We start from the raw sequence: 26,147 nt of genomic DNA, 5'->3' as shown, positions 1-26,147 counted from the left end.
TAACAAACCAAAATCCCCCCTTCTGCTCCCCCTTTTCTGCGTTGGATGCGATCCACTGATCTCCTTCATAAGACTGTTTCAGTTCGTTTCCCCAATTATCTTCCCCGTCGAGTTCAACAATAGCCGTATTCTCCTTTTGGGTTTGCGCTCTTGTCCTGACAGCTAAGCCCCATTGTTTATCAGAGAATATTGTCCCCTCTTTTGCTGTGGTTATGCCTTCGTGTTGAGGCATGCGTGAAAGAGCATCTGCCAAGACATTCTGCTTCCCTTGAAAAAATTTTAATTGGAAATCGAACCTGCTGAAGTATTGCGCCCATCTAATTTGTTTGGGGGACAATTTTCGAGGAGACTTTAAATACTGGAGGTTCTTATGGTCAGACCAAATTTCAAATGGGATTCCGCTTCCTTCGAGGAAGTGTCGCCAGCATTCTAAGGCTTTTAATATGGCTAATGCCTCTTTTTCCCATATTGGCCAACATTTTTCAGTTTCGCTGAACTTCCGGGACAAATATCCACAGGGTTTTAAGTTCCCATTTTGATCTTTTTGCAATAGTACTGCCCCGTACGCACAGTCTGAGGCATCGCAATGGATTATGAAAGGGCTTCTGATATCTGGATGTTTTAGGATGGGTCCTTCTGTGAAGCATTCTTTTAGGGTTTCAAATGCCTTTTGGCATTCTGGCGTCCAACTCAGTTTGGCGCCAGGAGCTTTTACTTTTGCTGTCTCCCCTTTCCCTTTTGTTTTTAAAAGTTCAGTAAGGGGTGCGGTTATTTGCGCGAAGCCTTTTATGAAGGATCTATAAAAATTTGCAAACCCCAGAAATGATTGCAATTGCCTCCTTGTTTGAGGCACTCCCCATTCTTTTACATCTGATACTTTAGCTGGATCCATAGCTAACCCTTCTGGAGATATCCGATACCCCAGAAAGTCAATTTGAGTTTTATTAAATTCACATTTGGACAGTTTTGCGTACAGCTTTGCTTCTCTTAGTCTCTGCAACACTTCCCGGACCAATTTCACGTGCTTTTCCTTATCTTCGCTCACAATCAAGATATCATCAAGGAATATGAATACCCCTCTGTACAACAATGGGTGTAGTATTTCATTTATAAGCTGCATAAAGCAACCGCCTCCGTTTTTTAATCCGAAAGGCAAAATTTTATATTCAAAATGGCCGAATGCGCAGGAAAATGCAGTTTTCCAAGTATCCTCCGGTTTGATTCTTAATTTATGATATGCTTCAATTAAATCCAGTTTAGTAAATATGCTCCCTTTCTTCAATACGGTAATTAAATCCTTTACTAAGGGCATAGGGTATTTATTGTCCTTAGTAATTGCATTTAAATTTCGATAATCAATGCACAATCTTAGGGAGTTGTCTTTCTTTCTCCTAAATAACACTGGGGCCCCGAGAGGAGAATTGGATGGCTTAATGAAGCCTCGCGCCAGGTTTTTATCAATATATTTCCTCAATTCCTCCTTCTCCTGCACAGACATGGGATACACTTTTGGTTTTGGTAAGTTTGCTCCTGGGGTTATTTCAATTTCTACTTCTATATTCCTTTTGGGAGGTAATTTACTTGCTTCTTTCTGATTGAAAACATCCACAAAGTCTCTGTATTCAGGTGGCAATAGCTGTGGGTCTATTTCACCTGCTTCATCTCCCTCGTCCTCCTCTTCTGCAATTTTGCTTATCTCCCATTGCGTCTGCTGTTCTTTAAATGCTAGGCTCTTTCCTCTCCAATCTACTTCAGGATTAGCCTGTTCGAGCCATGGTATCCCTAATATTACGTGGTATGCGGCAATAGGGGCTATCACAAAGGATATTCTTCCTTCCCATTTGCCTATTTTACATGGGACCCCCCGTATTTCCTTTGTAGATACTTCCCCAGCAGCAACTGATCCATCTAGCTGCGAAAATGCAATTGGGGAGTCAAGCGCCATCTGCTGGCACTTCAGCGCTCCTGCTAGTTCCGGAGTTATAATGTTCCTAGAACAACCACAATCCACGAATGCCTTGCAGGTGGCCCGATTCTCTAGCCCCGAGATGCAGATTGGCACTACTATCATGCGTTTGTCCCGACTCACCAGTTTTTCCGAAGATTCTGGGGCTTGCACCTCCTCCTCCGCACGCCTCCCGGTTGCTGGCTTGGGTTTTGAGGGTTTTGGTGGCTCCCCCTTCCGTGCCCAACATTCTGCTGCTCGATGGCCCGTCTTCCCACACACAAAGCATCCCGGTTTAGGTTTGTTGTCGTCTCCTCTGGAGGGAATCCCCGGCCTCCCTCCGGACCTTTCCTGCTTCCTCGTTTCTCCTCGGCCTCTTGCCACTGGTCTTTGCTGGCCGCCGCTGCTCCTGAAGCGCTTCACTTGGGCCAGGGTGGACTCAACGCGCCCCGCTAGTTGAATCCATCCCTGGAGCGTTTCGGGGTCATCTCTGTGCGCTGCCCAGCTGAAAACCTCGGGGCGTAGTCCCTCTTTAAATATTTCCACTTTGGTCACTTCAGACCACTCTGGTACCCTTTCCGCGAGGTGGAGGAATTCCTCTGCGTACTCGGGCACCGTTTTGTCCCTCTGCTTTATTCCTTTAAGCTGGTCTCGAGCCCTCAATTGCTCTAGCCGGTCTCTGAACCGGTTTTCCAGTGCGGCGAGGAAGCGGGGCACTGACCTCAGGCATGGGTCGCGTCTGGCATGTAGTTGCACATACCAGCTTGCAGCTCCTCTCTTTAGTGTGTTGCCGATGGCTCGAACCCTGCTTGCTTCGGAGGGGAATGTGTGTGCATTGTCTTCCATGTATCCTCTGATGCTAATTAGAAAAAAGTTCAATTCAGCTGATTCCCCTCCGTATTCTAGTTTGAGATCTTCCCTCCTTGGCATCCATTCTGCGGCCCGTTGGTGCTGTCTGGGAGGCAGGGGGAAGGGTTGCATCGGGTTTCCTTGGACGGCCCCTCTGAACACGCCGCGCCCCACTCCGGTGGTCATTCTGCGCGGCTCCCGAAATTCTGCCGCCGCTGTCGGCCCTTCCACCCATCCGCATACGGGCCTCGCTGTAGCCCCGCATCTCGTCTTCCCTCGTCGTACAGCACATTCTCCTCCTCTTCCTGGATCTCCTGCTCCTCTCCGCCTTCGTCTGCTAATCCACTGGACCCGATCCCTGGCCCCAGTGGTCTTTCCACCCCGACGCCCATTCGGGGGGTTGGGAGCTCTGTTGGAGATGGCGGCCTCAGAGTTCCCAGAGCTCGCTGGCGCTCCACTTCGCGTGCCATTCTGTCTCGGAACTCCAGCTCCTGCCAATATTCCTCATCTCCCTCGCCCCTCGCCGCCATGGGACTCTGCGTTGATGCTCGCTGGCCCCTCTGGCTCCAATCTCCTTCTTTACTTGGCTCTCTCTCGGCGCCATATCGGATGGGCTCCTTTTGGAGATTCTCTTCCAATAGTGGCACCAACCTCCCTACGGTTTCCGACAGCCTGGATAAATTTGTTTCCAGGATGGATAACCGCAGGGCCACGGTCTCCGGCATGCTTCCTCCAGATCCCCAACTGGTTTCCGCAGCCGCAGAGACGCCTCTTCCTCCCCTGGGAATCCTCTGGGTCACGCCGTCCGGCCTGGGGTACCCCGTAGAGGAAGCTATGGCTTGCAGCGTCTCTTCTCCCAACGGCCGGGCCCCTTGCAAAGGCCTCCCTGCTCCATTTGGGCTTTGATCTCCTTCTCCACTCATTATCACTTCACTGCGAATTCCGCAGGAGGGTGAGAACGGGATTCTCGACTTAAATGTCACGCTCACTTCAAAGGATCAGTCTGAACGCAGATCAAAGATAGCTGCTCTCAAATCCAATCTTTATTGAAGAATACATGACTTTGGAAAAGTCGAGAATGACCTAATGTTTACATACATTCAATTTTATCACTTCTGATGCAACGTAATAGCACACGCAAATATCATCATCAAACCCCACCCTCCGGATCACATTACTACCATTCCCACACACTACATCAATTATAATTGTTTATACTTTCAACCCTGAGTTCCCAGGCTCATTTTATCTTCTCCCGCCAGGTGCTGGCAGGGTTGTTTTATGTTATGAAGCCAGATTCAGGGCTTGGAAATCCAGCCCTGGGATTTGGCTCCATGACACATTTGTGTTCCCCCAGGGACTATTATGGTGATGGTGCAAATCTGCAATTCCAATTTAGGGCTGCTTTAGCTTTTGCCATCAAGTTACTATGTAGTTCACTAAGACAACTGCTCAACATTGATTATCTTCTTGTCTTACAATAGTTGCTCGTTACATAAATTGTGTGTGTGTTTTGAGGGAGGAGGCAATTAAAGAAATGTTTCCTTCATTTTCAGGAGTTAACGAGCCCGCTAACTTCTTTCAAAATGTTTCCTTCAATATTTTATTACTTGTTAAAACTGGTAATAAAATATTGGAAAAGAAAAGGAAAGTGCTTCTATGTTCTATATGGCTGCTCATGCCTTTTTAAATGTATGTACAATAGAGGAGTGCTTGAAACCTATTTTTTTTTCCTATGGGGTATTGAAAGAACACTGAACACAGGGATTTTCTATGACAAGTATGACAAGTTCTACACATATTCATGGGGAATATGTTGCTAGACTCTGCATGGATGCATGAAACCATGGATAATAGTGAATTATATTATTTTCAATGAGACAAATAGAAGGGGGTGTAGCTTATATTAGGAGGCCCTTTGTTGTGAGATTTTACTGCCAACTATTCAACAAGAGCCCCCGGTGGTGCTGCGGGTTAAACCACTGAGCTGCTGAGCTTGCTGACCGAAAGGTTAGCAGTTCGAATTTGGGAAGCGGGGTGAGGTCCTGCTGTTAGCTCCAGCTTCTGCCAACCTAGCAATTTGAAAACATGAAAATGTGAGTAGATCCAGCAGGAAGGTAATGGCGCTCCATGCAGTCATGCTGGCCACATGGCCTTGGAGGTGTCTATGGACAACACCGGCTCTTTGGCTTAGAAATGGAGATGAGCACCAACCCCCAGAGTTAGACTTAATGTCAGGGGAAAACCTTTACCTTTACCTATTGAGCAAGAGCAATCCACCAAGGCCTATCCATCCAGCTTTTGACAGGTAATCCTTCTGCCATCTTTCAAGATTCAACTCTTTCAGCTTTGTTCAAAATTGAAATGAGATATCTATCTGGCACTTTCCCCATTAAAGACTGTATTAATAAAGTTTCTAATTTTTGTCTTTTGAGTCAATTGGTTTAAGCCCTTGTTTGGGCTTGGCCCCGTGTTAGCCGCCCCGAGTCCCTTCAGGGAGATGGAGGTGGGATACAAAAAAAAGTTGTTGTTGTTATTATTATTATTATTATTATTATTATTATTATTATTATTAAAGCAAGGTTGGACCAGAATCTGTTGGCTAATTTTATCCCAGACTCCACCCCATTTAGACAACGCACATCTATAAGCTAAAATACATCTACTGTTATTCTCAAAATGACAGCTGGAAACATTTTTTAATAACATCAAACAATACCAAGGAGGTCAGCAACTATTCAGTGCTGAACTCATCAGAGGATGGGTTAAGATAGAGCAGGATACTGAAAAACAGAAGTGAGTTTAGCCTGCAGAGTCGAGAGTCTTGGGAATCTCACATAATTGTTCAAAATAATTAGATCTCTAACGACGGTTCCTACCAACCCAAAAAGTGATGATCAGACCCCTTCAGCCGAGGCTTTTCAAAGCTATTTTGCTGACAAGATCTCACTACTACGCCGGGACCTCCCCGCCACAACTGATACAATGAGAGAACTTGAGACTCCGTGGCCACTTGCTGGGCCCACCCTCGACCAGTTCATCCCACTGGACGCAGAGGGTCTCGATAGGCTCATAGCTGCAGCTAGACCGACCACTTGCTCCCTTGACCTGTGTCCCTCTTGGTTAGTAAAATCCTGCTTGGAGGGATTACGTGACCCGCTGCTGAAGATAATAAACAGCTCCCTTGAGCAAGGAGTCTTTCCAGAGGGATTAAAAGAGGCAGTGGTCTCTCCTCTGCTGAAAAAACCAGATTTAGATCGTTTGGTTCCCTCCAGCTACCGCCCAGTTTCGAATCTTTCATTTCTGGGCAAGGTGATTGAGAGGGCAGTAGCGGTGCAGCTGCAGCAGTTCCTAGACGACACAGCCGGACTGGATCCTTTCCAGTCTGGCTTCCGTGCGGGGCATGGGACAGAGACTGTATTGGTTTCCATCACAGATCATCTCCGATGCCAGCTTGACCGGGGCGGGTCGGTGTTGCTTGTGTTATTGGATCTCACAGCAGCATTTGACACAGTCGATCACAATCTTCTGACCCACCGCCTTGCCGTTGCTGGAGTTAGGGGGACAGCTTTAAATTGGCTGGCCTCCTTTCTTCACAACCGTGGACAGCGAGTGGAGAGGGGGGGCCTGGTCTCTGAGAGGTCCCCTCTACATTGTGGGGTTCCTCAGGGGGCCATTCTCTCCCCTCTGTTGTTTAACATCTATATGCAACCACTTGCTCAGCTGGTCCGAGATTTCGGGCTCGAGTGTTATCAATATGCTGACGACACTCAGCTTGTGTTAAAGATGGAAGGCCAACCGGAGTCTGTACCCGACAGTTTTCACCAGTGCCTCGAGGCCATTATTGGATGGTTGCGTTCCAGTAGTTTGAGGGTGAATCCAGCAAAGACGGAGTTCCTATGGCTGGGCCGACCGGGCAGTGGGGATATCCAGTTGCCAACCCTGGATGGTGAAGTGCTACGCCCGTCTTCACTAGTAAAGAGTCTGGGAGTCCTCTTGGACCCTTCACTGACGATGCAGGCCCAGGTCTCCGCCGTTACCAAAACTGCCTTTTTTCATCTTCGGCAGGCTAGACGGCTAGCCCCCTATCTATCTAGGGACAACCTGGCTACAGTGATCCAGGCTACAGTCATCTCGAGACTGGATTACTGTAATGCCCTTTACATTGGCCTTCCTGTGTCGGTGATCCGGAAGCTCAAATTGGTGCAAAATGCAGCTGCCCGGCTCCTTGCGGGAGTCCCCATAAGATGCCACATAACACCAATCTTACGGCAGCTGCACTGGTTACCAATTGAGCACCGGATCACTTTCAAAGTGATGGTGCTTACCTTCAAGGCCTTACATGGTCCAGGGCCGATGTACCTGAGGGACCGCCTCACCCCTTACAAACCCCAGAGATCCCTCCGTTCTGAGGACCAAGACCTACTGGAAGTCCCCAGTTTTAAGACCTTGCGTCTAACTGCAACTAGACGCAGAGCCTTTTCAGTAGTGGCGCCATCTCTGTGGAACACCTTGCCACCTGAAGTTCGTGCCTTGCGGGACTTGTTGGCCTTCCGCAGGGCATGTAAGACACACCTGTTTCGGCAGGCTTTTGAGTTCTGTTGCTGATGTTTAAAAGGTGCTTTTAGGATGTTTTAAAGATTTTTTTTTAAATGATGTTTTTAAAATGTTTTTTAAATTGTTGATTTTAGCCGGTTCTTGTAAGCCGCTCCGAGCCCTAGGGGAGTGGCGGCATATAAGTTTGAAAAATAAATAAATAAATAAATAAATAAATAATACTAAGGCCACACATTGCCCAACTGAATGACAAGGTAACACTTGTAGAGCTTTCCTCTTCTGTACAAAGACTAATGCAGTTTGTATCTCCTTTATATGGTCAGTTCAGCAGACCCATATAAGACTGTTCAATGCAGTTAAACTATATTATATGGATCGATACTGATCATATAATAAGGAGGATTCAAACTGCATTATATGGCAGTATGATCCAGCCAGAGATAAACAAACTTGATCACCACTACCCAGAAGAATGTGTGGATTGAATCTTTTGTTGGCTTCTACTTTCCTAAATATTCTGAGGCAACTCCTGTCACATCAAAAGATATACAACATGTATGCTTTTGAGAGAAAATGTATTTATGAAAAAAATATTTGATTGAAGATACATTTTAATATCCATGCTGGAATACATACTTAAGTGTGCATTTTCAAGTTGATTATTCTTCCTCAGCAAAACTGTACCAATGAATGAACGAGCAGAACAGATAGGATATTCTGTAGTCGACTTGTTTTCCCTACTGTCATCTGCATTCTTAAACACAACACCAGAAAATACAACTGCGTATCCTGTAACATGTTTGAAGCTTCCTTATTTTCAGTCCAGTTTGGGTTTAGCAGGCTCTCTTCATCACTTATGCGAAATGGAAGCTAGTCCAGCCTAGAGATGATAATTAGTACAATCTGATATAAGTCTCAATCTCTTGGATCTTGACAGAAGACACAGTCTGGTTGCTGGTCTGCTTTGGGTTCAATTTGAAGTGTGACGGTGTAGAAATTGTATGTGTCGATCAGAAGTTCAGTAATTTCATTCAAAATCTGTTGTTTATTTGCAGTATCTGCCATCAGAGATAAAAATAAATAATAAGCCATTTGGTGCACATTTCTATTTCTATTCCTTATACCAATAGGTTTTCAAGCAAATGGTTCTCAAAACTTTGATCCTTCTGATGTTTTGGATTTTATTTCCCAGAATTATTGACAGTTGGCCAAGCTGTCTGGAACTTCTGGGAGTTCAAGTCCCAAACACATGGAGGACCAAGCTTTGAGAACCATGCCTAAGATCTTTGCAAGAGACACTTCTCCCAATCTTACAGACACCATATGCACAGGGTACTTTGGGAAAACACAGGAAAGGGTCTTCTTGATGACTGATCCCAGGCACTGGCATCATCTCTCTAGAAAGGCTAGGATGGTTTTCTCCTTCTTGCTAGAAGCAATGGCTAAATGTTTGATTTAAATACATTTTAAAGTGATTTATTTATAATTATGTAGTTTCTTAATTTAAAGCACCTTTTGATGGTGCACTCAATCATTCTTCACTACTATGACCAATGGATAGAAGTAATGAAAGTCTACTCCAGGAAAAACTCAGCTTGTAGGCCACATAAAGTCCTTGGGGCATTCAATATGGCCCTTGACTACTTTGTCCCTTTATTCTCTAGGGACCAAGAGGGCACTAGGTCCCTCCCAAGTTCTTTTGGGACCAGATGGAAGATTTCCAATTCCTAGCATGTGTTACAGCTGGACTTCAAGATATGTTCCTTCCAGTCATTTCTGACTTACAGCAACCAAATCTATCAAAGACTTTACTAGACAATATTTGTTTTAGAAGGGGGTTGCCATTTACTTCCTTTCATTCTGAGAGAGTCTCTCTTGCTCAAAATCACCTAGCTGGTTTCCATGGATGAAAATGATTCAAACCCTGGCCTTTCAGAGTCCAACACTCAAAACCATTACATACTTGTAATGAGTTTGGAGTAGCAACCTGAATATTCATGTTGTGTAATTTTTCTTTAGACACAGTTAGTGGTGTTTATTATCAGCATGAACTGCCTCCACAAGAAATCACATAATAATCCAAATTTACTGACCTGTGACAATATGAGCTGATAGGACTGGCTGGTTCATTGTTAAAGACCAAACATGAAGACTGTGGACAGACTCCACTTTGTCAACGGTTAGGATTCTCTCTTTTACCGCTTTGTAACTCATTCCTTTTGGCATCCCTATGGAAGAAAGAGTAACTGTCATTCTCCAATAGAGAAGGTGTGTAGCTGTGATATAGCATGACCTTTGGTGACAAAGTAGGAGAAAGTCTATTGCATGACCTCCTGAAGCTGCCTGGTGATCTGCAAATTTCCTCAACGTAGAATTATAGACTTGTACAGCTGGAAAGGGCTACAAAGATCATCTAGTCCAGCCCATAGTCATACAGGAATACATTCCTGAAAGATGCCCCTTTTCTGTTGAAATACAACCAAAGGAGGAATGTCCACCATTCTCTGAGGCAGTATAACCAACTGTCAAACATTTCTTACTGTAAAGATGTTCTTCATAATACTTAGATTCATTGGTTTTCATTTTAATTTCTGGAGGAGCAGAAAACAAAGTCTTGAGGTGCAGAGCTCACCAGACACACAAGTCAGACAGAACTATTTATAAACACAGGTGAAATTGGCCAAATTGTTGCCTAGAAAGTGTTGCATTTGTGCCTGGATATGGCAGGAAGACATAACATTTCATACTCCACTTTAATGGGTGAAGTTGCATAATGATGATAGTAATAAAGAAACAAGATACATATTAAATGGAAACTATTCTGCAAAAAAATTGCTTTGCTCTATATGTCCAACATCTTACCTTCCATCAGCACAAGTAAAATGTCTCGTAACATAGCGCAAGTGGTTCCAAGAACAAGTAAGGAAAATACAAATGTGCAAATTGGGTCAGCCATTTTATATTCTGGCTAGAAAAAAAAAGATATGAATAAGCCACTTTCTCCAACCAGTTCTGTTTGATAGAATAGTTCAAGCTAACTTGTCATGCTTTGTGACCAAGGTAGACCTGCAAAGTTCCTGAATGTTAATCAATATGGGACCCACAGTCTGGGACCTACACTTTCTCGCCTTCCTTTTAATGGTGTCAGTATCACAAACTGCTAGATATCAAAGCAGGACATATGACCCAAGATGGTGTAATGGTTAGAGCTTCAAACAAGGCGGAGGAGACCTTATCTATTCATGTAGCATATCTTCCGACATTTCATGGATTAAATCATCCATCAACATCAGAATAAGATACAAAAGTTATTAATGAGCAAGAACACACATTAGGATAAACTGTAGCCTGAGTCTATTGGGAAGGGAAACATTCTCCTCTGTCTTCTTCTCTCTCCAAATTATTTTAATTCAGTTTGCAACAACTGAAGCAAGCCAAAACAAAGGGGAAAAGTCAGAGGAGGAGAGAAAAGTTGAATTAATTGGAACTATCCAGCCAAATTGGGTAGTTGGAGGATATGGTGGAGCTTCCTGGTGACCTTGGAACAATTATACATCTCAGCCTGAGCTACTATATAACTTTACTATGAGGAGGAAAAATTGCGAGAGCCATCTTTTTTGTTAAAGTTGCAAGCAAAAACAGATGTGATCCAAACAGGATAAAAATATGTCAGAGCTGAGCCTTAGGCACTGGTCCAGGACAAATTAGGAATCTGATGTTGGTACCAAAGAACAAAGTGAAGGGCTTCAATGATAAACAATGCCAGACTGATCATATTTCAATGCCACAAAGATCCTGTAGGCTCTGGTTTTATGGAGCACCAATGCACCAAACTGTATCCTTTACATTTTGATATCACTTTAAACAACTTTACAGTATCTAATTACTCCTGGGCCTTGCATAGCCTTTTTATCCCGAAGGGCCTCAAGGAACCCCAGCATTAAAATTATTATATCTACAATTAAAAGAAATTCATTTCTTTCAGTTACAATCTCTTGTAGATCTCCTAGCAACCTCTAACAGTTTCAGAAAACCTAGGTTGAAGCACTACACCCTAAATTATGCTTTTGAACATTTCTCAGTTCAGGCAAGTCTTAAGCCACTATGATGAGAAAAGAAAAGAAAAAAACAAGACTAAGGAAAAGCAATGGAAAAGGAAACCATTCATCTCACAAAATTAATGCTGAAAGAAATATCTCAGCAGCAACTTGTATTTCTAGAAATGAAGAGAGCTGTCATGACCGAAATAGCACCATGCATCCTGAAGGCAGAGGCACAAAGCACACGGCAGCTAATGGTTGCGCCGTAATGAAAATAGCTCCATCTTTAATTGCTGTGAAGGTGAACAAACTCAATAAAACTGACCTTAAGGAAGATTATTAGTGCACTAATTAGCACACTAATGCTCTGAAACAGATCTCCAACAGCATGGATGAAAGCGGCTCTCACACTGGCATTGGATGAGGCCAATGTGCGTTCAGGGTCTGATCTACCGTCACTTGACTGATGAACATTGTAAAGATTTCCACCCCCTTTGTGGTGTAGCATTAGACTTAATCTGCAAGAATCATATAGTTTAGATGAGCAATCTTCTTCCCCTTGGTTTCTCTAGCAGATGATTTAAAATCCTATTCCAATGAGAAGCACTTGATTTTTCTCTCTCCTTGATTGATTGATTGATTGATTTTTGTTTGTTCCTGTTTTCTGTATTCTTTTCGACTTTGCTTTGATTTTGTTCACCACTTTGGATTTTTTTTTATAAGTCAGCAAAAGTCATCAGAAAGTCACTGTACTTTGAAATTGATATTGAATTGTTCTTCAAGAGCACCTCCATTTATATCATTGGGACTTAAGTTGGCCTTGCCATCCGCTAAGGCTGAATCTACACTGCCATATAATGCAGTTTGGAACTGCACTATATGGTCAGTGTAGAACAGTGGTTCTCAACCTGTGGGTTCCCAGGTGATTTGGCCTACAACTCCCAGAAATTCCAACCAGTTTACCAGCTGTTAGGATTTCTGGGAGTTGAAGGCCAAAACATCTGGGGACACACAGGTTGAAAACCACTGGTGTAGAGTTATAAATAATGCATTTCACAACAGTTGAACTACATCATATGGCTGTTTAGAACCAGCTTAAATTAAGTCCTATTGATTTTAGTGATCTGCTCCAAGAGTGGGAATCACAAGGCCCTTTGGCTATTGTTGTGTTGCAGTTCGTATTATACCTGGCCTTTGACTCTTTGCCTGGAGCCACTGGGAATAATTTCGCAACAACATGAGGGCCAGACTATGCTCAACCTGGACTACTCCAGTTTCTGTTAGCCAATGTGTCCAGTGGCCATTCTGTATAGCAGATTTCCAGAAAGAACCCTCTCTGGGCTCTTCCACACAGCCATATAATCCAGAATATCAAGGCAGATAATCCACCATATCTGCTTTGAACTGGGTTATCTGAGTCCACACTTTGCTATATAATCCAGTTCAATGTGGATTTTATACAGCTGTGTGGAAGGGGCCTCTTCATCTTTAAAAGAAACTTTCTAATTTTTTGACAATTTATTCTGAAAGAACTATGTTCACATTTTGTTGGTAACAGTGCATTTTTAAAGAAATATATAACTTACATTATGTTGGCTATCACAGCACAACCAGATGTGATGAGCATGACTGTAGCTTCAATTTCATATTGTGGGTGCAGGAGCCTCAAGATGGCTAAATACGTCAATACACCAGTCACCACCCAAATGATGATCATGGAGAAGAGAGCTCCGAGAATTTCTAGTGGTTCAAATAACTGTTAAGAGTAAGATCCCTGCAACATATAGCTGCATTAATGAAAAACAGTTACAATTTAATTACTTGAACCCAAATGGAAAAGGGGAACAGTAATGGCCTTTTGGCCATTTTGCTGCCCCGGGGGACAGTGAGGTTCTGGGAAATAAGTAGGGATCTCTTATCTTACTATAACTCTTTTTGCGAAACCATGTTAGTTGAAAAGGTACACACTTCCATGTTTCTTGAATTTTCCTAACTCCCAGTTAACATTGTTCTCTCTTGTTTATCTTTAAGGTGTCTCCGCCTTATGGTGACCCTAAGTGACCCTATGGTATTTTCTTTTCAGGCTGAGAGTATGTGGCATATTCAAGGTCACCCAGTAGGTTTTCATGGCCAAGGGCAGAATCAAATGCTGATCTCCAGAATTGTAGTCCAGTGCTCAAACCATGTTGGTTCTTGTTGTCCTACTGGGTAGTTAAGTTACATAGTAATAATCACTTTAATTTGTAAGTTGCCTTGAGTCCCAACACAAGATAGAAATAAATATCTTGGGCCGGGCTGTGGTGCAGGCTGGTAAGCAGCTGCTGCAATAAATCACTCTGACCATGAGGTCATGAGTTTGAGGCTAGCCCGTGGTGAGGTGAGCATCTGTCAATTAAAAATAAAATATAGCCCCTGCTCGTTGCTGACCTAGCAGCCCGAAAGATAGTTGCATCTATCAAGTAGGAAATAAGGTACCACTTATTTAAAAAGTGGGGAGGCAAGTTTAACTAATTTACAACGTTGGAATGAGGAAGTGAGGAAGTGCTATCAGAGTGGATGATGAAGCAGCTGCTCTCCCCTGTGGCCAGAATTGAACATCCCCTCAGGAGAAGGTTAAATTGCCTCTGCGTCTGTCTGTCTGTCTGTCTGTCTGTCTCTGTTCGATGTGTTTATGGGCATTGAATGTTTGCCTTATATGTACATAATGTGATCCGCCCTGAGTCCCCTTCGGGGTGAGAAGGGCGGAATATAAATACTGTAAATAAATAAATAAATAAACAAACAAATAAATCAATACATATTTCCTTTTACTTACACACATATCCAATAGCATCTCTTCCCCACTTGTTTCTTGGCAAGGCTCAATAATAAATTATGCTGAGCAAGGTTCTGTATTGATCGCTGTCTCACATTCATTGACAAAATGAGGGACTCGCTCTATTCTGCATGCCCTTAGCACATAACATTTGGTACCTGCTCTGTGCCATCCATATGTTAATCTTTTACTGGGAGATTTTGATGACAACCACAGAGAAAGGATGCTGATCAGGAAACTCATCAGGTCAACCAAGACGTGGGCTGCATCTGTGATCACAGCCAAGCTTCCTGCAACGTGGCCACCTGGATCAAAACAACCATGATCATTACTGAAAATAATTTTTAAAAATCACACAGGGGACATAATGGAGAGGTAGAATATTGCAGGACTTGGAGCTAGGTACTTACTTCAGGGTTGGTAACAGCATGTTAGACTATTAATTAATTCAAATATTTATGTCCCGCCTAATTCCAAAGATTTCAGGGTGGCTCATAAAAAGCATTAAAACAAGTCACACAATTTAAAACAACAAAATAATTAAATAAACTAAAACATATTAAACTTCAGTAATAAGTTAAAAACAGATATTTGGACTGAATTAATGAAGTCAAGGAGAATGCCTATTTCTCATAATCTACCTGTTTTCTTAAACCTACACCTGTTGATAGGCTATAAGCTAGCTGGCATTGCCCCTCCTGATGTACAACAGGAAGTTGCTGCCAATTGCAAGAGAAATATTATTATTATTATTATTAAACTTTATTTGTACCCCGCTAGCATCTCCCGAAGGACTCGATGCGGCTTACAAAGGCCAAGGCCTCAACACGCAATATAACAATACAAAACAAAGGCAAATTAAAAACAATTAAAACAGTATAAACAACAAGCAGTAAACAATACGCTAAAACACAATAAAACTGAGCCAGTTGAAATAAGGTTGAACATTGTGAAATCCACCCACTGTATGGCTATCAGCCTCCACCCAGTAGACTGAAATCAAGAAAAAGTTTCATAAGAACCACCACTCCTCTAAATGTTCCCCCAGCAACAGCAAGAATATCCCTGTGGGCAGCAAAATCAGGCAGTTCTAACTGGATGGCCCCCCATGAGGGTCTTATTCCAGGGGCAAAACAAGAATGGGCAACTTGGAAGTCCCTGAACAGTCTCAGAAGTGGAGTGGGAAGATCAAAAGACAACCTGGCAAAATGGATCTACCGAGAAGAATCCTCCACCTTGTATGACTGTGAAACAGAAAGAACAACTCCTCACATTGACCTCTGGCCAAAAATTGCACACTGTGTGTGCCTCCATGCCCCTTTAATGTCACTGAGGCAATGAATTTGCTCTAATTTTTTATTTAAAGTCTGAAGGTGTTCTTTGAAGTGACAAATCCTAGGCCTAAAACAATTCAGCACCTTGGATAGCTCTTTTAAACCTTGGAATGGATTCACTGCACCAGTGACACAGAATCCATCAGCTCTCATTGGGCATTCAGCTGTGCTGTATCCATTACAATTGCCCTTAAAAATGGATGGGAAGGAAAACATTCTACCTCATTACTGGGAAGACAAATGTTTTTTTTGCAGAACAGCAGCTCTCTTCATTACTTTCTAATGACGTGCCACCCAAATGGCATCTGTGATTGGGCTTTATTCGTGGTGACTGTTTATTGCTTTGTACGCAGAGCAAGGAGACCTGTCAGTCACTCAGCGGTCAATCATCCAGCAAACGTTGTCTAAGCTCATTAAAACAAAATTAAAATATGGTCCATTAATTGCAATATTTCCCACAGACTGCTGTCTCTGTATCAGCAATTAATGATTCCTTTATCAGAGCTTAAACCTCAGCAGCAAAACAGCCCTCCCATTTGCTGTTGGAGTTGTCGCTGGGAAACTGAAACTTATCAAGAAAAGCAAGGAGAAGGGGCTTCAGTTAGCAAATCATCTGTCTGCTCAAATATATTCTACAGGTGATAAATCTGCCAGACCAAAGGCTCCTGTTTATACAATTTGGTTAAGCTTGTACAGCTTTGACAAATGATCATTTGGTGTTAAGAAACATAAGGCATGATTTGAATGTCATAGTCTATTCAAGCCAGAATTTGAAAAGTAACTTTTTGAGGACTGCCAAATCCCTATGTCAGAATGTTTCTAGTGCCTGATTTTGATTCAATTCAGTTGAAATTTATTTATTTATTTAATTTTTATTCTACTTTTCTCCCATGAGTGGGACTCAAAGCAGCGAACAATGGTTAAAACAACAGAAATTACATAACACAAAAGCAAAAATAAAACAGATAAACAACACGTTACGGAAAACATATATAACAAACTTAATAAATACAACATGTACCACTAAAATTCCCTGGGCCTCAGGTCACTGAGATCATCCATAAAAAGTTATACTAAAAATAGAAACGAAACATTATATTACTTGCTTAATTTAAGAGGGGATCGTTGTCTGAAAATATCCAGAATGCTGTAATGGAGGATGGTCCAAATGTATCCATGCTGCTCCCATGGATAAAGAAACAATATAAGAATGGAAATGGAGGTTATGTTATTTCCTCTAGGTTTTTAGGGGAAGGAGAATGTTAGTATGTAAGTAGTATATGTCACAAAGCTATACGGTTCAGGTCCAACCTATCTTCGAGACTGCATCTCCTCAGCTTTGGAATGTCCTCCCCAAAGAGATTAGGATAGCCGCCACTCTCCAAGTTTTCCGGAAACACCAGAAAATATGGCTTTTTAAACAAGCCTTTGACCATGTTTAGTTATTATGGCCTTAAGCACTATACTCGAGGACTTAAGTGATTTGCTTCACTTCTGCACTTTATGGGGTTGATATTGTGTAAAGTTGCTATTTTCGCAGCCTTCTAGGTTTTATAGTACCTTTTAAATTATTAGCGGTTTTATTGCTATTTTTAGTAAATTGGGTTAATTTTATTGTTGGTAATTTGTATCTTTTGTACATTGTTGTAATTGTATATTGTTACACTGTGAGCCGCCCCGAGTCCCTTCGGGAAGATGGTGGCAGAATACAAATAATTAATAATAATAATAATAATAATAATAATAATAATAATAATTATTATTATTATTATTATATTGTTATGCTAGACAAAAACCATGCAACATTTCAGAATTGGTGCAGGGCTTTAAAAATCACTAATATTTATTAATTAATTAAAATATGTCCCTGATTCAGCAAAGTTTCTAAAGAGATATTTTCCATATAAAAGACAAATATCTTTTTTAAAGGCATTCCATTCGTTATGGGAGGGAATATGGGATAATCCTTTGAGACAAGCATGTATCAATCAAAATTAATGGGTTCTTTTCTTCAGGTCATTTTTCTTATGTTTCATGTGTTTTGTATTTGAATAAAAGTCCCATTATATCCAGTCTTGGACATAATATTTTTGTATAATAAATCTATTACGTTTTATTGAATTGTGCTCCAGGATATATATGCAAACAAGATACACATACAAATGCAAACTCTCACCTATGATTTCAGCAACCATGATGATAATGCATATTACTGTTGCCACACAGAGTCTCAGCCTAGCTTCATGTTGCTCTCTCTTTCTTCTCTCATAGCCCTTTGAATAGCTGTGACAGTGATGCACTGCATGGATCCCAGTACCTACTGGTTCTTCATGGTGGTTCTCTTGGTCTGAATTACTGCCATTGCTTTGTGTAAGAGAAGTACAGAAAGCGCAAGTTTATTACCCTCACAAAATCATGCCACATTTCAGAAAGATTAATGCAGGATGTTGGGAGTTATAATGAATGGAAAAGAGTGCCAGAATTTTTTTCCTGGTTTGATTTTGTCTTCTGCTGAGTTGGCACCAAAATTACAGAAAATGCAGTAGGGCAGGTGTGGACAATGGGTGGAGAATACAGGAGAATACTGAAGATTGCAAATCAACTCGATTCAGATATTACCCAAATCTCTCTACATCAGCTCTGTTCTGTTTCTGAATATGTGCAAAGACTTGGAGGATTGGGATGTTTGTTTAGTACTATTTTGTCAATGTTATGACCTGTTTATCACCCCAAGTTTTATGAACTGCTCTGTAGTGGAACCCTGAATCAATTCCTTGCCAATAATGCTCTCTAAAATCCCTATGCAATTAATTTGGCTTTATGTGCTGCAATAAATTTCCTAGGGTATAACTGCAGGTATCTTTTTTCTGGATCAATGATCCATTGATATAATAATGCTACTCAAATGGAAATACATTAAATATATCAGTTTGAACAGAGACATGGAAGAGTGTGTGTCAAGATGCTTTTGATGTGACTATGATAAGCACAGAAAATGATTATACTATAAATTTGATGATAAATGTGATTCTGTGTACACACATACAGATCAATTGAATATATTTATGAGTGATTTCTCGTGCTTACTCTTTCTTACTTACTTTCAATTTGTTTTGTTGCCTTAGATGACATTCATTCTGGTCATGAAATAGTTCATGTTGTACACTATGGATGCATCCCCCCATCAGTTAAATAAAACCAGAGCTGTGTTCTTGTTGTTGTTGTTTTGCAACTTGATGCAAAAACTAACCTTTTTTCATAAACTATTATATCTTTTCTGATCTGAGAATATTCCCAAGATTCCCAAACCATGCACCCGCTTCATCAGGAGAAGTGCCATCGCATCCAGGGCAAGCTGTTTCTCTAATTCCCAGACCCAAGAACTATCAATCCACATAACCTCTAATTTATTGGGACTCTGCTTCAGTTTATTGATCCTCATCTGATCAATTACAACATGCAGGCACATACATATCCCCAGCTGACTCTAATGATAAGGAGAAATGAAGCCAAGTGTCATTTTGGGTATTTAGGATAGTTTAGGATCAACTATAGAAAATGCCCGAGGAACTGATAATGCAAAACTCTTCCCTGTATATGTCTGTGTTGTGTCCAGAACTTCTATGATTTGCTAGAGCCAATCAGAAGTAATTTTGGAGCAACTTCAAGCAACCTTCTAAATTGCTGACTTTGCAGGTCTGACCCTTCTCTATAGTAGAGGAAGTCTTATGGAAATGCACAAACATTTGATAGAAATGGCAATGTAAACCACAAACTTTACAGACTCCTGAGGAGGTTTCTAATTGACTTATGATCACAGTTTTGATAAAACTTTGTATACTGTCCTCTGCACATTAGGATACAGATTCAAAGCAACTAGTAATATTTTGTTCAGTCCACTTGCCCTTTGAAACTGGAAGAAGTTTTAAAAAATCTACTTCACCAGTATCCTCAGGTTATTCTCAGAATGTTCCTTGTGAATTGCAACACTACGAGGGAGCGGGGGAGATCACATCTACTTTTGGAAAATAAAATGAGCTTATTAAACGAGTTTGACCTCAAATACTAGCAACTAATCTTCCATGAAGTGTGTATAGCCTTATGTATTTTCTTCACACTGCTAGTCATTGTGGCAAGAGTTGAAAGCCTCAATACACAGAAAGGTACTACACTTTTTCTTCCATTCCCATTAGATAACACACCAAATCAGATCATACTGTGAGCATATATGTGGGCAATTTCTTCATTTGTTAATTTAAATGTAAAATTGCATATTAATTAAAATAGTGCTAGAAATTAAGTAAACAAACATTAAAACTATAATCTACATTTTACTTATATAAATGAGACTTTTAGGAACCAAGAGGTGCTATCTTCTGTAAACCCAAAATGTTCCAGGGTAGACTCAAGAACTTATCAAGAGCAAAAAAAAAAAAATCTTTCAAAAGAGTAATCACAAAAGCTTTGGAATGTATTTGTTCAATTTTTCTACTAAATGTAAAGCAACAGCATGAAACAGGTCCAGGGTTATTACCTGCTCAGCGTTAAGGAGTACCTCTTGGTGTCCCTGTCATTCACAAGGCAAGCCCTTTCAAGACTCTTCTTGCTTGCCATCTTTATTCCAAATGATAATTTCAGTCTTTGGATGCTCACGAGGAACCAAATCTGCTCTTAAAAAGAAACTGCCACCCGATTTCCCAAGGTTAAAATTAATCGCCGCTGTTCCCAAGAGATCTGGCAATTCCAGTGTAACTCCAAGAGCATTTTGAAACCAGACAAAGATTGAATCTGGTTTGCTGCAAGGTCTCTGAGGCTTCGTGGTCTCGGTCAACCCCCATGTGACACAATGGGAGCCTTTCCCCAAGCAACACGAAGAGAAATTCTCTTGTGTGAGATTTGCTGATTCACATTCTCAGGCATAGGCTCCCTAATGCACAACAGGTGATTATAGAGTTGCCTTGGTTTTTTTGGTACAAATAAACCACTGTTCACCTTTTAGCAGCTGTTGCATAGCTTATATTCTGTGACCTGAATGGATACAAAGCCTATTTAAACCTGATCAGATTTTTCTCAGTGATTTGGATTTTCTCCCCGAAAAGGCATATTTATTCCAATTTAGTCCACAACATATTTAATTTTACAAATTCTTTGGGGAACTGAGACCGTTTCAAGGTTGAGTCATACCGCATCTCCAGGACAACTTAAGAAGATCAAAAGTGCTAAGCAAACTTTGTACTGATCTGCTCTTGGAGAGACATGTATTGTCTCAGGCATTAGTATGGGTGAGAACGACATGAACTGTGTTGCATGAGAACATAAATTGTCATGTTAACCCAACATTTCACAGGTGAAAACTGAGGTATATTTAGCCAAGGAACATCAGAGTGTGGTCAAGATGGCAAAAGTTATGAAAGAAAAGAGAAGCTTGGAAACCAGTTTGCTTTTGCCTGGGCTTACTGGGAAGGGATAGATTCCTCCTTCCTGTCCCTGCTGTTAATTGCATACAAACTTTTACAAGTCCTCCTCTCACAAGAAGATGCAGCCTGACATGTTTTAAGCCTTATTAATTAAAGGAAAATCCATATTTTAAACGATATGGCTAAACTATAGCTGTTTTTCATCACCACCCGCAACCTGGCTAAAACAAACAAACCTTGGTTGATCTCTTTTGGGTTTTGCATTGCAGCCACAATATATTTTCTTCTGTTTCTTTTCAGTTTTATGGTCCTATCTAAAAATCAGCAGAGGGATTAAGCCTGTAATTGTGTTGCTAACAAATATCTCCTCGATCCAATTCTGTTTCTTTGGGGAATGCAAGCTTGTTAAAAGGAATGCACACATTCTGGCAGCAGAGAAAGACAAAGATGATCTTTAGTTGATAAGTTAGGGCTAAGGAGAGACCTTATTTCATTTCCAGCTTCTAAAAAGAGTTGGAAATGCTGTATTGTGTCCCCCCCCCCCTGTTCCAACATTCACACTTCTGTTATTTTGGGGTAGCATTTGTGGCTTTTAAGAGGGAGCAATAGGAAAGAAAACAAAGAGGCTTGTGACACTTTTAAAATTAATAAGCTTTGTTTGGCTTAAGATTTTTTGCAGTATGGCTCATTTCATCTGAGAATGCGGACCATGCAATACTAATTGGTGTTTAAGGTGCCCCTAGATTCCTTTGGGGTTTTCTTTTGGGAACAGTTTAATACAGCATTACCCTACCCATTTGATTTTCTTCTGGGGGCTGGTGGAGTTCAGACTGCTAAAAGCGATGGAAAAACAAACAGCCAAGTCTTTAGTAGTGCAAAATGAATGGGCTATTTGCAGCAGTTAGGTAAATATTTACTTTACGGTTTTGCCATCCTCATCATTGTAATTCAGAGTTCAAATAGAAAGAGCAGATTGGTAAAAATGAAGGAGAGAAAATACGGCACTTTAAGATTTCCCAGCAACCAGGCACACTGCTCAAATAGATGTGGAAGCCACATTCAGTTTAGGTCTCTGTACTGTTTGTTTTCCTATGAGAAATTGCCATTCTCTTTAAAACACCTTCTCTATTGACCACACTCACGGCTCAGATAATTGTAGCCTTAATAAGAAGTATAACGCATATTGCTATATACCTCCTGGCTATTATCCTGATTTCACAGGGCCAGTCCCAGTTAATCAACTACTATCCCGCTTTTTCATCTGCTTTCGAAATGTCTTAGGCCCCTTCTATATTGCCATATGAAATCCAGATGATCTGATTTGAACTGGATTATATAGCAGTGTCAACTCAGATAATCCAGCTCAGATAATCTGGATTATATGGCTGTGTAGAAGGGACCTGAGTAAACTACAGTACAACCCTCATATCTACAGGGGGATATATTCCTGAACATGGAAAGAGGAAACTGGGTGTAATAGTGAACCCTATTGAAATGAGTGTCTTCCACTGGAAAATACCATACAGTCATGCTGGAGGACCTTGAAAATTCTGGTATGCTCTCTAAGAATTTGATAGGTTCCTAAAGACAACTCTGTGTTAACTTCTTACAAAAACATACCATAGAATTGTCTAGAGCACTTAGAGTGGGCATATTTTGCCAGATATGGGTAAGTAAAAGCATGAATACAGTGGTTTTACTGTACTTTTCCACTTTGAATTTAGGCCCCTTCTACACTGCCATATAATCCAGATTATCAAAGCAGATAATCCACATTATCAGCAACCCAACCTTCAAGTCAGCAATTTTACGGCACAAGGGTTTGACCCACTGTGCCACCGGGGGCTCCATATAATTCAATTAAATGCTGATAATCTAGATTTTATATGGCAGTCAGTCAACTCAGCAAGAGAAGAGACTAAGAGGGGTTTCAGTCTTACCCTTCCCTGTAGACTCGGGCAAAAGAAATCTGCTGCAACCTTTCTTAGATTATTCCTCCTCATTAACTAACATCATTGCCACACTCTAATGTTACTGGGCCACATGTCCCAATTTTCATCACTGAAATGTTGGAGATACTATTCTTCTGTCATGATTGGACAGTGTTCAACACGCTAACAAAGAACCAGAAACTGTCAGGCAAGCCAGCAATCATATTCAGCAAGCATGGCTAGGAAACAAGCCAGAAATCAGTATAATCAAGTCCTAAGTCCAACCAAAGGGTGTTTATGCTGTGGACTGGCCCTGGAGATGTCCAGATGCACCTGATCAAACCTAGTGTAGTGCCACATTGGCATTCACACGACCCACTCAGGTTGATGCCGCAGAAATCCTGCAGAACCATCATCTCACCCCTTGTGTCAATGGCATAGCTTCTCAGATGGAGCTCCCAGTTACCCATAGAGCTCCATTTGAGCTCCTGGCTATTATAGATGTACCATTCTGACATCAGCAGAGGTGCTAAAACAACCAGCAAGAAGGAGGAGATAATGATCCAAGACAGCACAAGATATAACATCAACATACAAATAGCCAAACTGTAAAAGAGAATGGGTCGGTGGGATGAAATTCTGTCAAGTCTGTGGGGAACCACACCTGAATTTAATTTATGCTTCCTTGCCCAACAGATTGAAACCCACATCTTGGTCACAACAACTGTGTCCTGCTAGCCATTGAATTCAAACCAGGTTTTAAGTCATTGACTGATGGTTTCTATTGCTCCCGTTGATGTTCTTGGTCACCCAACACTTTGGGAAGAAGGATCAGTGGCACCGGAATCAACCTATATTGCTCTGCTCCAGTCCTAACCTTTGCCACCTAGTACAAAGAAGACTAAGCTAATTTCTATATCTTCTATAGGGTTGAGCTAGGATTGAGTGTTCTTGACCCTCTGCCTTCTAACTGATTACTCTGACCGTCTCTCACATGTCCTAACACAAAGGCCAGATTTTGCCAATGACAGGAGACTGAAGGTGATTGAAAATCCGGTAGGTTCAGCCTCATGTTACGTATTTCACAGTTGTACAACCCTATTCTATAGAATGTACTGTCATATAATTATATCCACCATAGACTAAAGTATGGTGGATGGAGAGGGAGAATTAAATAATTACACTATGAAACAAAATTTGAAAAAATATATGTTCCTGGTTTGAAAGTGTTATTTCTGTTTAATTGTGCAGCACTTACTTTGAAAGTAGTTGTTATACTCCAGAAACTTCGTTTTTGTGGCAGCCACAAACTATGTTGAATTAGTTGAGACTTAATGAGATATTCATTGAAAAGCTATAGCAAAATAGGCTGCAGGATGTACTGCAAAAACAAAGTTTTTCCAGTTTAATAAACCTTTTCCATGTTTTTATGATAGAACCAATTAAGAAATGACATTTATAATCCAGGAACAAACATTGTGTTACATAGAGTTATCTGTAATTATTTCAATCAGCAGTTCAGAAAAGAAAAGAAAAAACACCTTCCCGGCACATCAACTTCCCCTGTTAATATCTGTAACTGCTTTGCCATGTGACATGAAAATATAAACAAAACCTGACATTATCTGTTGTATTTGGAAGGCAATGCCTTTTTCCTTACACAGGGAATATGAGGACTCATTTAGTATGAGCACTAAAAATTCGCTTGAGAGCAAAGGAAAAGAACTCTATAAGCTAATATGCCACAAATTATCCCCAGGATATTTAGCAAGCTAAGCCTTTCACACTGAGCTTCTGTTAAAACATAGGGACACCAGTAAATAAATCTAAAGGAAGAGATTAAATGGCTAGACACTATCATGGTAAAAGGAGAATTCATTTTTTGCTTATCTGTTTTAGACATATGTATTCTCTCAGTTCAAAACATGTAGAAAATAAATCCAAGGCTAAAGAGGGAAACTTGGAAAACACAGAGCGAAAATGGTTATGTTTTTCTTGTTGTGTGCTGCCAATTTAGTTTTGGCTTATAGTGACCATATGAATGATGGGCCACCAAGTCCAGATCGTCAAGCAGATGGATGGCCATGTCAGGGGTACTTTGTGCTTTTCCTGCATGGCAAGGGGTTGGACTAGATGGCCCATGTGGTCCCTTCTATGATTCTAAGCATTACTAGTAATTCTCTCAAAAACTATAATTCTCTTTAAGCATTGTTCTCCAGTAACTCTCTCACCTTTACTCAAATACCCTATTTAACCTCAGCAGACTGAAAGCCAAAACCAAGGTCACCACAACATCTGTTATAGAACTCCAATATGCCGATGACAACGTAGTCTGTGCGCATTCAGAAGAAGACCTACAAGCCACTCTAAACACCTTCGCAGAAGCATACGAGAAGCTCGGCCTCTCATTGAACATTGAGAAAACCAAAGTGCTCTTTCAACAGGCACCAGCTAATCCCCCTTCAATGGCAGGACTACAGCTTAACGGTGTAACATTAGAAAATGTTGACAATTTCCGCTACCTTGGCAGCCACCTCTCCACAAAAGTCAACATCGACACTGAAATACAACACCGCCTGAGCTCTGCGAGTGCAGCATTTTTCCGTATGAAGCAGAGTGTTTGATGATCGGGACGTCCATAGAGATACCAAGGTGCTTGTTTATAAAGCCATTGTCCTCCCAACCCTGCTCTACACCTGCGAAACATGGACGTCTACAGACATCACACCCAACTCGCGGAGCGTTTCCATCAGTGTTGCCTCAGAAAAATCCTGCAAATCTCTTGGGAAGACAGGCAGACAAATGTCAGCGTGCTTGAGGAAGTAAAGACCACCAGCATTGAAGCGATGCTCCTACGCCATAAACTCCGCTGGACTGGCCACGTTGTCCGAATGCCCGATCACCATCTCCCGAAGCAGTTACTCTACTCCCAACTCAAGAACGGGAAACGTAATGTTGGTAGGCAGGAAAAGAGATTTAAAGATGGGCTTAAAGCCAACCTTAAAAACTGTGGCATAGACACTGAGAACTGGGAAGCCCTGGCCCTTGAGCGCTCTAATTGGAGGTCAGCTGTGACCAGCAGTGCTGCGGAGTTCAAAGAGGCACGAATGAAGGGCTTAAGGGAGAAACGTGCCAAGAGGAAGGCCCGTCAAGCCAACCCTGACCGAGACCGCCTTCCACCTGGAAACCGATGTCTTCACTGCGGGAGAACATGCAGATCAAGAATAGGTCTCTTCAGCCATCTACGGATCCATCCCCA

At 41.5% G+C, this 26,147-nt stretch overlaps 1 protein-coding gene across 3 annotated transcripts in view; it reads right to left on the bottom strand.

Annotated features, from left to right (window-relative positions):
- Positions 1–7,909: 7,909 nt before the first annotated feature.
- The window catches only part of slc30a8 (solute carrier family 30 member 8), a 97,625-nt gene continuing 79,387 nt past the window's right edge, over positions 7,910–26,147 (bottom strand). For 2 of the 3 annotated variants that reach the window (XM_062980068.1, XM_062980067.1), the window contains 7 exons: positions 17,717–17,904; positions 14,365–14,511; positions 12,978–13,131; positions 11,717–11,909; positions 10,214–10,319; positions 9,445–9,579; positions 7,910–8,409 (listed from right to left, as the gene is read on the bottom strand). In XM_062980068.1, the coding sequence (XP_062836138.1) occupies positions 8,267–8,409; positions 9,445–9,579; positions 10,214–10,319; positions 11,717–11,909; positions 12,978–13,131; positions 14,365–14,511; positions 17,717–17,904 (1,066 nt within the window). In that variant the 3' untranslated portion in view covers positions 7,910–8,266. Of the gene's footprint in view, positions 8,410–9,444; positions 9,580–10,213; positions 10,320–11,716; positions 11,910–12,977; positions 13,132–14,364; positions 14,512–17,716; positions 17,905–20,074; positions 20,461–26,147 lie in introns of those variants that run through there. The other variant, XM_003219461.3, reaches the window with a different exon arrangement.

This window comes from Anolis carolinensis, chromosome 4 (genome assembly GCF_035594765.1).
Source record: "Anolis carolinensis isolate JA03-04 chromosome 4, rAnoCar3.1.pri, whole genome shotgun sequence".
Lineage (NCBI taxonomy): Eukaryota > Metazoa > Chordata > Lepidosauria > Squamata > Dactyloidae > Anolis > Anolis carolinensis.
The sequence above is the reverse complement of the archived record's forward strand: the minus strand, read 5'-3'. Positions and strand labels throughout refer to the sequence as shown.